Source organism: Tupaia chinensis, unplaced genomic scaffold, assembly GCF_000334495.1.
Source record: "Tupaia chinensis unplaced genomic scaffold, TupChi_1.0 Scaffold145652_1, whole genome shotgun sequence".
Lineage (NCBI taxonomy): Eukaryota > Metazoa > Chordata > Mammalia > Scandentia > Tupaiidae > Tupaia > Tupaia belangeri.
In genome coordinates this window covers 1,503,312-1,515,112 of record NW_006205509.1, presented here as the reverse complement: position 1 = coordinate 1,515,112, position 11,801 = coordinate 1,503,312, and the positions used below count along the sequence as shown (strand labels likewise).

Sequence of the window (11,801 nt, the reverse complement as noted above, 5' to 3'; positions counted from 1 at the left end):
CGTCTCTAGTCGCCTCTTGGGATCTTGGGCATGCATGCACACGCGCCCAGTGTGAGTTTTAAGCCATTGGGTCCGGGATGTGAACTGCGGTCGACTACATGGGAGTCCAGCGACATAGCCATTACGCTAACTGCTGGTCCCTTTAGAGACTTTTTTTAAGTTAATCTATTTGTTTTTTTAAATATTATTTTGGGACCAGCAGTTGGAGTAATGGCTATGTCACTGGACTCCCATGTGGTCAACCGTGGTTTGAGTTCTAGGCCTGGTGCTTAAACTCACGCTGGACACGTGTGCAGGTGTGCCCAAGATCCAGAGGAAAATGGAAGAGAAGGGATTGCAGCATGGCCATCCCCCATGGGAAGTGATTTCTCGTTTTCTGTCTCTGTCTTTCTGGCAAGTGCATGTGTCCTATAGAAAAAAAAACTCTCTGAAAAAATTATTTATTTTGTTATTATTATTATTATTTCTGACTTGACCAGAGAGAAAGAAAAAGTGAGAAAGCAAGCTGCCAGGTCCAGGACTTGAACTGTGGTCAACCATGTGGAAGTCTATCACCTTAACCACCACACCACCTGCCAGCCCCTGAAATTAATCCATTTCTTCTGAGAGAGAGACATACATGCAAATACTCCAAAAAGGGTCTTCACACTATGATCCACCCCAGTTTCAGCTGGCCTGGATAACTGGCGGTATACATGTGCCCATGGCTCAGGGAGTTCCTGGGACATGAGCACAAGACACTTCTATGTGGGTCCAGTTGCTTTACCACTGGTTGTCATGTAGGGCTTCTCTTGAGCATTACCACTACTCCATAAAGCTGGCCCTAAATATGAATTAATTTGGAGGCATCAAAAGTTTCTCATGAAGGAAGTAACATAATCTAAATTATATTTGGAAAAATAAATAGCAACAGTATGGAAGATGGATAATAATGAAATGAGAGACCAATGGGGGAGAATATGGAAAAATTAGAGGACATATGTGGTAGGGCTAAACCATGGAACTAAATGTGGGAAGCCTTTTTAAGTAATCAAAAAGAATGGCCCATACTGGGAACCAGCAGTTAGCGTAATGGCTATGTGGCTGGACTCCCACGTAGTTGACTGGTTCGCGTCCCGGACTCAGTGGCTTAAAACTCACGCCGGGCGCGTGTGCGTGCATGCCCAAGATCCCAAGAGGAGAATGGAGGAGAAGGGATTGCAGTGTGACCATCCCCCCTGGGGGGTGATTTCTCGCTTTCTGTCTCTGTCTCTCTCTGTCTGTCTGTCTGGCGAGCGCACGCGCCCTATAGCAAAAAACCTCTCAAAAAAAAGAAAAGAAAAGAAAAAAAGAATGGCCCATACTGAAGAGATGTTTAGAGGTAGATTTATTTAAAGGGCTTAATAAATAACTGATGTGGGGGGAGGAAGCAGGCAGAGAAAAGAAATGATGCTGAGATCAGGAGAATGGGTGAATGCATGAGTTAAGGGACTCGGGGTAGAGCAAGTATTTGTTGGAAAGATAATGGATTCTTTACTAGCATTCTTGAATTTGAGGGCCTAAGGAATATCCACAAAGAGATGTCTGATCTGGCAAGGAATCAGAAATAAGGGGCTGAAGCTTGGGTGAAGAGGATTAGGATCTAGATTTGGAATTCATCTTCTAGAGTCATGAAAATAGATGAGACTACACAGGAGGAAAAGAAAGAGAGAAGGCAGAGAAGAGACCAGGAAGAGAAGGGAGAAGTGGACAAGGGCAGAAACCATCTTAGACAACAGGGAGCAAGAAACAGCAAAGTGGAATCAAGCCATTTAACTTCACTTCCTGTAAAATAACTGACCAAAAAAAAAAAAAGATTTAGGAAGAGGAGACATTAGACCATGTATTTCCATTATCTCTGTGTTCCCTGCTCCCGCTTAGCTAGTTAGATGAGATGCAGTCCAGCTCTCTAAAATTCAGTTATGGAACCACAGATTTGCACACTTCGTACCCAATATATTCATTCGGCTCTTTGAAGTCCTGATTTGTTACCTCTGAAATATACATCCTCGCTGGTGTAATCTTGCTCCTGAAAGGATTTCTAGTGTCCCTATCATGTCTCTCAGATCTTCTTTCCAAAGATCCAAATATTGGATTGTCGGAAAAGTCATGACACATTTTTGTATAGGAAAACATAAAAAAAAAAATCATACTTTTTCTGACAACTCAACATATAGCTTCCTGATTATAGCTTATTGGTGTTAAATCTGAAATTATGTTAACAATAATCATAACCTAATTCAAACTGATTAGTTATTCCTTAACCTAAAGTAGACACAACTTTTCTTAGCATTTTATTGAACTATTAGACAAAACTTTTAAAAGTAGTCTAGATTGTTCTCAACGTGGATAATAATTCTTGTTCAGAAAGAACTACAAAACCGAGGGCCAGTATATTTTCTACTCCTTACATAGTTCATTAAGTGGCAAATGACTATTTAATGAGGAAGTAAAATGTGGAACCCACACAAAAACCAATCAAACTTTAAAAGGCCCAGATGAATCTTAAACCCAACTCCTCTATCTTCCTATACCTTTAGCAATCAAGTTTCCCAGTCCCATTCAGCCATCCAGTAGAATCTTTTCTTTATATGGGGAGTTTTACTACACTCTGACTGGGCATACAGAGATAGGCTTGTTCTGACCCATCTGGCACTAGACATTTACGAGAAAAAAGTCTCTCACCAGATCCTTACACATAATCAGCATTTTTGTTTGCTACAGTCCCAGTCATTTCCTACCTTAGGCCAGTTTCGACATGCACTAGCCTTTTGCACTGAATCTACATTGTGTGTGCTAGCATGACATCAGCTGTCCTACCCCTAGCAGGGTCTGTGAGGAGGAGACCTACAATGGTGCTTTGAGTCCCAACAAAGCCCCTTCCTCTCTATTTAGGATTACTGACATTTTTTCCTTCCATTTAAAATTCTTCTTCCCATCTAAATGAAAAAAAAATTTTTTTTTGTTAAGACCATAAAGGGGAAAGAGGGAGTTGGCATGCCCAGAGGACTAACATTTGATAGGGAAGAGAATTTAAGGAAAGTCATAAAAGTGTTTTGTGGTTACATCTCTTTGCCAACTGATTTCAGGGCTAAAGTTGAACTGTCATACACAGAAAAGGGCTTGCACTTTACAAACCTTTAAAGTCTCTTCCTACGTCCTCAAACACTATCCCCACACACTCAAGAACTTTTCTAGGCAGGAAAGCAACTGGCACTGCAAGTTCAGGTAAGGGATTGATGATGGCGCCCCTAACAGAACCCAGGACTATAGGGTGAGTTAGTTTTGTTTTGTTTTGAATCTCAGAAAGACTGCTTCATACCACTATTTCATAAACAGGGATGTGGGCCAAGTATTTCATTTTTTAAAATTCAGCTTTCCCATCTAGATGAAACCTAAAGTGAATGATGGCTTTGCTCTCTATCAGATCTGTTTATTTCATTATAATGACTGCTGTAACAAACCATGCCCATGTACAAAGCCAGATATGTAGGAAAGTATGAGAAAACTGGAAAAATTTACCAGCTCTATAGCCCCTGGATTATGTTATAAGTCACCAGCATATGTAACTCATTTTCTAGTTAAGTAACTCCCTCTGGGGACTCGGTCTGCAATCCACATGAAGGATCAAATTTCATTAGCAGTTGTAGGAAAATGCAACCCTGTACATTTGCAAGTCAAAACTTCTGAAAGCTATCGCTAGTCTGGCTATCTTCATTGATTTTTCCTGGGAAAGGATTTTAGCTGATAGAAAACATTTGCTGAAAGGACCAAATGAGGAAGTTGAGAAGAAGAGAAGGGATTCAGCAAGCAAACAGACAACTAAGGCACAGTCTTAATGTTAAACTCTGGCCTTAACGCTCAGTCTGCAGCTGTGTCCCAGCACAGAGACTCAGCAGTAATTCCACTCCCCAAACTACAAATGACAAAAGGCACAGGAAGATAAATTAAAAGGGCAAGTATACAAAAACACATAGTCCAGTCAGTACCAAACTCTCATTTCTAGATTCAACTTGAATCCCAGTGTGAATTTTAATTTAACCATGAAATTCAGACTTACGAATCTTAGCATCTTTGTAAATAATTTGTATGAGACTTTAAACCCATCTAAAATTTAAATCAAAAGATATACTGACCACCTATTTGCTCCTACTCAAACTGTCTAGATTAGGAAAACAGTTTGGTTGCTACTTGAATTGGCTTTCTCAGGTTTTAAACCTGCCCAGTTCTTACCTTGGTCTGTGTCGGTTCACCTTTCTCAAACATCATCTTTAGCCGGTTCAGTGGAACATTGTATTTCTCTATTTTGCCCAGAGCTTCTGAGTTTTCACAGATTTCGGATTTTTCTACTTCATGCCTGGTTTCTCCCAGACAATTTTCCATTTTTTTACTTTCAGTTGCGTGGTCTTTCAGATCCTCACTGTTCTCAACGCCGGGAAGAGGGTACTGAACAGGGGCTTCAGGCGGTGTCCTGAATGTAGGCCGGGGGTGGATGTGTTCCTCTTGGTTCTCTTCGGCTCCACGAACAGAGTCGCCTATGACTTCGGCTGGAGGATGGTCGACTCTGTGCCTGATCTCAGTGCCGCTGTCTCGCAGAGAGCCTGGGAGGGACTCTGCTCCCAGCGCAGGGTTCTCCCACTTCTTCTTCAACACAGTCAGGGTTCCCCTTCTAAAGTGCTGGGGGAGATTCTCAGTGTTCTAGAAGAACAAGAAGTAAATGCCAGTTAGAACTTGCCTGCTGCAACATTCAAACATGTTGTTCTTTGTAAGATGAGAGTTAAAACTCCTAGCTGCTCCTGGTCCACAGCCGCTTCAGACAGCTGTGAACAGTTACAGCCCTGCCACATGGAGAAAGCATCCAGCCCGGGAGAGGGGAAGAGAGAAAAGTCAGGAGCCCAAGCAGGAAGTGATAAAACAGGATAGCCTTATAAGGACAAAATGAGAAGAAAGGGAAGCCCAGATCGAAAGATAGTTACATTGGAGACAGAGATTTTTATCCATAGATTAATGGAGAAAACAAGAAAGAAAAACCAAAATGCCCGGTACCTGAAACTGTAACTCTGCATTAACAAAAGTGTGTCATTATGTGCCACAAAATTATGTGGTAAATTCTAGTGTGTGTTTTTTTTCCTCTTAAATAAGACAAAGATGCAGTAAGGCTGAAACTATGCAACACCAATAATTATGGACAGAAGCAACAAAATTGAAAGTTATCTGTAGAAACTCAAAGAGGTCACCAGACTTTCACAGGGATTTGCAGAAATGATATTTGGTTTACCTAACAAAATTCACATTCATGTAAACAGTCAAATTATATTTTCACATAAGAATCAAATTTTCTTTTTTTTCCTGTTCTTCTCTATATATTATTATCTATGTATACATTTTCAGTTATCAGAAAACTCACTACTTTACAGATCCTTTGGTTGAAAAATATGCAGGCTTCTTTTGAAAAACCCCTACCTACTCTGATGATCAAAGGACACACAATTACACATCTTAGAAGTTCACTTTACACCTGGGTCAAAATGGAATTAATTTATACATAGAAGGCAGACTGAAAATGGCCTGGAAATTGTCAGTGTTGTTTCACCTGAACGAGAATACTGGAGGAAACGTGGTTGTTGCAGTAAGATGAAAAGTTCTGTACTTGGAAAGAATTCCTAACGAAATGCAACAACACTACCTTCCCAAAGAACTGTGAACTCCAATACCTTCTTATTCTCCATTCCTGTAGTCTGTGACTTACCGGGCCTCTCAATTAAGAAAGAAAGGACAAACAATTGAGGACTGAAAGACTTCAGGGAATTAAACAGGATTAGCAGCTATATTGGGAATTAAGTCTCTCACCCTATTACTCTTCTGAATACACTCTACAAGCCACTTCATCAAGTACCAACAGGGCTGGAAATAAAAGTCACAGAAGAACTGCTTGATCCTAGTGTTTAAATCTCAACTCCAAGGTGATTCAATGGGGGGAAGCATATATGAGTTCAAGACATAAGAAGCATGAAAAGTCTCCTTTTGGAAGAGAGAGAATTAAAACACATCTCCAGAAGCTGGTGCCACCTTAACTACCAGCAATGCTCTTGGCTGTACACTACCTCAAGCCACACAATGCATGAGTCATCCAGGTTCCGAATTCACCTGCCCTACCTTGTCCACACAGGAGCTCTGAGAATCCAAGTGGCACTCTGCCTTGTAACTGGACACTGCTTTCCTCAGATACACCTCATGTGATCAAAGCATATCGATTGGCACGGGAAGATGCTACTAAGATACTTTTAAGTGAAAAAATAAAGCAACTTATAAGATAATATGATCCTATTTTAATAATATGCATGTATATTTATAAATATAAGCATAGAAAAATAATTTGGAAAAATGTCAGGATGTTAACAGATTCTCTTTGAATAATAGATTATGGAGGGACCAGCAGTTAGCATAATGGCTATGTCGCTGGACTCCCATGTAGTCAACCGTGGTTCGAGTCCCGGACCCAGTGGCTTAAACTCACGCTGGGTGCATATGCATGTGCCCAAGATCCTGAGAGGAGAATGGAGAAGGGACTGTGGTGTGGCCATTGCCCCGGGGGGGGGGGTGATTTCTTGCTTTCTGTCTCTCTGTCACTGTCTTTATGGCAAGTGCACACACCCTATAGCAAAAACCTCTCCAAAAATAAAATAAAATAAAATAAAAATAAAATAAATAAATTATGGACACTTGTATTCTCTTTCACTCTTTTTCCCCCAATAAGTACCTATTAATTGTATAATAAAAATGAATGCAGGCCAGCCCCACAGCACAATGGTCAAGAGAGTTGGATCCTATATGACCAAAGGCAGTTTGAGTCCCAGCCCCAGCCACTTGGAAAATGTGCTGGGCAAGTGTAGGTGTGCCCAGAATCCTGATGGGATGGAGGAAAGGATGAAAGGGGATTGCAGCATGACTGCACCCACTGGGGGGTGCTTTCTCTCTCTCTGGCAAGGCTGCTCTTTGTCAATTAAAAGAAAGAAAATCCAGGGCAGCCAGTGATGTGGTGGCTAAAGCTGCTGGATCCCACATGGCTGACTGCACAATTCGAGTCTGGATCTGGCAGCTTGAAAAACACGCTGGGCATGTGTGCATGTGTGCTCAAAATCCTAGGAAGACAGACCAGCAGTTAGCGTAATGGCTATGTCGCTGGATTCCCATGTAGTTGACCGCGGTTCGCGTCCTGGACCCGGTGGCTTAGAACTCATGCCAGGCGCGTGTGCATGCATGCCCAAGATCCCGAGAGGAGAATGGAGGAGAAGGGATTGTGGTGTGGCCATCCCCCCTAGGGGGTGATTTCTCGCTTTCTGTCTCTCTGTCTCTCTGTCTGTCTGGCGAGCACACACGCCCTATAGCAAAAACCTCTCCAAAGAAAAAAAGAAAATCCTAGGAAAAGAGGGGACTGAAGTGTGGCCATCCCCCATAGGGGTTGCTTTCTCACTTCACCTCTCTGTCTCTCTCTGGCAAGCACATGAAACCTCCAACAAAAAAACCAAAAATATACATTAGTCTCATATCACAAAAAAGATACAGAATGTTTACAAACTTTAATGTTAGGGCTGGCAGGTGATGTGAAGGTTAAGACACTGGACTGACACATGGCTGACTGCAATTTGATCCTGGACCTGGCAGTTTGCTTTTTCACTTTCTCTTTCTCTCTCTCTTTGGTCAAATTTAAAAAAATAAATAAATTAAATTAAATAATTCTTTTAAAAATTTTCTGTTATTACTGTAAGGAACTTCAGAATTGTCATTTCTAATTTTTGTGTGATGACCAGGAAGAAAGGGACTGGTGTGGTGGAGTACCAGCAGTGTCCCAAACAAGGCCAGGGTGGAGGATATCCCTAAGGGGACATTTTCAGGATGAGTAAGTATGCTCTTTTATTAAAGAGAGCACTTAAGGATACAAGTTCAAGAGTGTTAGGGGTAGGACAGAAGAAAGGGAAGGGCAGGGCAGTGTGGTCTGACATCACTAAATGCCCCACACCCTTAATCACTTCTGGGAGCACTGCCATTTGTCCAAGTCCTCCCTTTTATAATGGAGTCCCTCAAGGTTTTGTCTTGGGTCCTCTGCTTTGCAATATTCTCTGCAGATGATTTCATCCATGCCCTGGTTTCACCCACTACCTATGTACTGATGACTCACAACCTATCATTCTAGCCAGATCTCTCTCCTCCTCTACCAATTCCACCTGGAGACCTCAGGTATCATTTTTTTTTAAAAAAAGAATTATTTATTTAATTTTATTTATTCGTTCATTTATTTTAATTTGACCAGAGAGAGAGAGAGATAAAGTGAGAAAGCAAGCCACCAGGTCCTATACTTGAACTGTAGTCGATCATGTGGAAATGTCTAGCACTTTAACCATCACGCCACTTGCTGGTCCCTCTTTTTTTTTTCTTTAAATATTTTCTTTTTTTTAATTATTGATTTTTAAATTAATTTATTATTATTTTTTTAAAAATTTTCACATGAGTTTTGCCAGAGAAAGAGAGAGAGCAAGCTGCCGGGTTTGGGACTTGAACCATGGTCAGTCATGTGGGAATTCCAGCGCCTTAACAACCATGCCACCTGCTGGCCCTGAGTCACTTGCCCCTGACACAGAGACAGGGAAAGTGAGAAATCAGAAATCAGCCCCCAAGGGAAGGTGACCATGCTGCAATATCTTCTCCTCCATTCTCCTCTTGGGATTTTGAGCAAGCACACACATGTGCTGGGTGTTAATTTCAGTTAACTTTATTTATTTATTTTGATTTGATCAGAGAGGGACAGAGAGAGAAAGCAAGCCGCCAGGTCCAGGACTCAAACCACGGTTGGCCATGTGGGAGTCCAGCGCCCTTAACCACCACGCCACCTGCCGGCCTCTGATCTTATAGATATCTTAACCTCATCCTTGCCTAAGGCTAAAGACTTTCCTTTCCTCTCTCTCTAACTTGTTTCTTTTCCTCAACTCCCCATCTTGGTGATGGTGACAATTTTTTTTCCTGCCCAGCACAAAGCTATTTCGTATGCATTTGTACTGCTCATGTGCTGCTTCCTCTGCCCAGGACACATCCCATGACCCTCTGGCTTAGCCAAGTTCTAGTTTGTCAGGGTTCAGGCAGGAAACACTCCTCCCAGAAGTCTTTCTTTATTTTGCCGGAAAGACAGAGACAGAGAGACAGAAAGCAAGAAATCACCCCCCAGGGGGGATGGCCACACGGCAATCCCTTCTTCTCTCAGGATCTTGGGCATGTACGCACACGTGTCTGGCATGAGTTTTAAGCCACTGGGTCCAGGATGCAAACCACGGTCGACTATGTGGGAGTCCAGCGACATAGCCGTTACGACATGGTCCATGTAATGGGTCCCTCCTAAATTCTGCCCTAGAACCTGAGTATTTCTTTGATATGGTGGTACTTAGCACGATTGTAAGTTCTGTTCTCCAAACTCTAGCAGGGACTCTCAATATATCTTATTCCTCCTGGGCAGGTAAGAGATGTTCCATAAATGTTTGTCACTGCTCATGGTGCCATCGTCTGTCTACCCACTCCATGTGAACCTAGTCCAATTAGGCCTTTATCCTGCTACCACCAAACAGTGCAAGGGCCAATGACCTTCATGCTGCCAAATCTGATGGTTGTTTAGTTCACCTTTGTGTTTGACTCTGTTATTTCTCCTAGAAACATTTTTTTCACTAGGTTTCTGGCATGACCTACCTCATTGCTATTGCCAATCCATGGGTTACTCCCGTCTACACAGCTAGAGCCTCCTTATGTCTCCAAACTGTAAACGTCAAGGCACCTTGAGCTCCTAAGCTCAGTCATCAGACCTCTTCACTGTCAGCATTTGCTTCCTACATGATCCCATGCTTTAAAGAACCACTGACGGTTTGTTACACATCCCTTTTATCTTAAGATCTGTATATTTAAGTTCCTACTTGACATTTCCACTTGGATATTTTAATAAAGCACTTCACATTTAATGTGTCCAAAACTGAGCCTATTCCCCACCTATTCAAACCTGCTTTTATTTAAGTTTTCCCCATCTCAATGTATTTTCATTTAATTTAATGGCATTTAGGCAAAAAAAAAAAAAAAAAAACATTGTTGCCATTCTTGATTATTCTCTTTTTCCCTTTGAAATAAATCCTGATCATTTCTCATCTACCCTATTAACCTCCCATACCACTCTAGTCCAATCCATTATCATATCTTGCCTACAACATTACAATCGTCACTCTCGCTCTTTTTGGCAAAGTCCCCCTGTGTTGAGAAAGGCCTTGCCTCTAACTCAAGATCCTGAAGAAGGCCCTTGCCTCTACCAAAAGCCCCCCCTGCCTCTACCTCCCAAGTAGCTATTAATTGGTGCCTGAGTTTCTGCCACTGTTCTTTTATGTCTCTTCCTCTTTTTTAAAGAGGGTTATTTATTTATTTTATATGTTATTATTATTATTTTTAACTTGACCAGAGAGAGAGAAAGGGAAAGTGAGAAAGCAAGCCACTAGGTCCGGGACTTGGACTGTGGTCAGTCATATGAGAGTCTAAGCTCCTTAACCACCACGCCACCTATGGGACCTCTTCCTTCTCTTAAAAATTCGATGGGCCAGAGAGTGGTGCAACAGTGGCATGGCCGGACCCATGTTGAGGAGTCCCGAGTTTGTGTTCTGGGGTCTCCCTGAATATATTTGACACATGCCCTGGGTTCTGGCTGGCTGAGGCTAGGGGTGGATCACAATGGGGGCCTTGTTGGGTGTCTATCTCTCTCTCTCTGAAGGAAGGAAGAGATGAATAAATAAATTCAAACCAGATCATATCATTCCTCTGTATGGAAACGCTCAAAAGACCTCCTAGCATTTAGGGATAAAACCCAGGTCTTCACAACAGCCTTACATAACTTTTCTTCACCCATGCCTCAAACACACTGTAAACGTTCTTATCTGAGAGCATTTGCACATTCTTTCGCTCTCTCTGCATCTTCCTTCTCCCTGGATCACATCCTCAGATCTCTGTTCAAATGTTTCCTTATCAGAGGCGTTCCTTGACCACACTGCACTCTGCACTTCTTACCCACTTCATAGCAGTAATCAGTACCTGGTACAATTTCTTCGTTTTCTGTTTCTTCCACTAGAATGTAAATCCCAGGAAGGGAGAGATACAGTTTGTATTCTTTTCTTTCTTTTTTTTTTTTTTAGAGAGAGATATTTTTGTTATTTGGTGAATGCATTTTTAGAGAGAGATATTTTTGTTATGTGGTGTATGCATGTGCCGAAGAGATAGAAAGTGAGAAATCACCTCCCTGGGGGATGGTTACGCAGCAATTCCTTATCTTCCATTTCCCCTGGGGATTTTGGGCATGAACACACCCGCGCCCAGCGTGAATTTGAAGCTGCTGGGTCTAGGACTCAAACAGCGATCAACTGCGGGAGTCCAGTGACATAGCCATTACCCATCTGCTAGTTCTGATACAGTTTGTATTCTTTGTGTCAAAAACAGTGCATGAGGTGAAAGAAGGAAGGGAGAGGCAGGTAAAAAAAAAAAAAAGGAAAAGAAAAGAAAAGAAAAGAAAAGAAAAGCTGGGGCCAGCAGGTAGCATGTTAGTTAAGGCACTGAACTCCTGCAAGGCTGACTGTGTTTCTAGTCCTGGACCCAGTGGCTTGGGGCTTAGGCCAGGCATATGTATGCACATGCCCAAATCCTGAAGAAGAGATTGCAGCATAGCCATCCCCTGGGGGTGGGGGGGGGGGGTGGCGGCGAGGGAATGACTTCTC

General features: G+C 42.2%; 1 protein-coding gene across 3 annotated transcripts in view; it reads right to left on the bottom strand.

Moving 5' to 3' along the window:
- LIMA1 (LIM domain and actin binding 1) overlaps positions 1-11,801 on the bottom strand; it is a 118,177-nt gene that overhangs the window by 40,004 nt on the left and 66,372 nt on the right. For all 3 annotated transcript variants that reach the window (XM_006168173.3, XM_006168176.3, XM_006168174.3), the window contains exon 4: positions 4,252-4,716. In XM_006168173.3, coding sequence (XP_006168235.1) covers positions 4,252-4,716 — 465 coding nt within the window. The remainder of the gene's footprint in view (positions 1-4,251; positions 4,717-11,801) is intronic.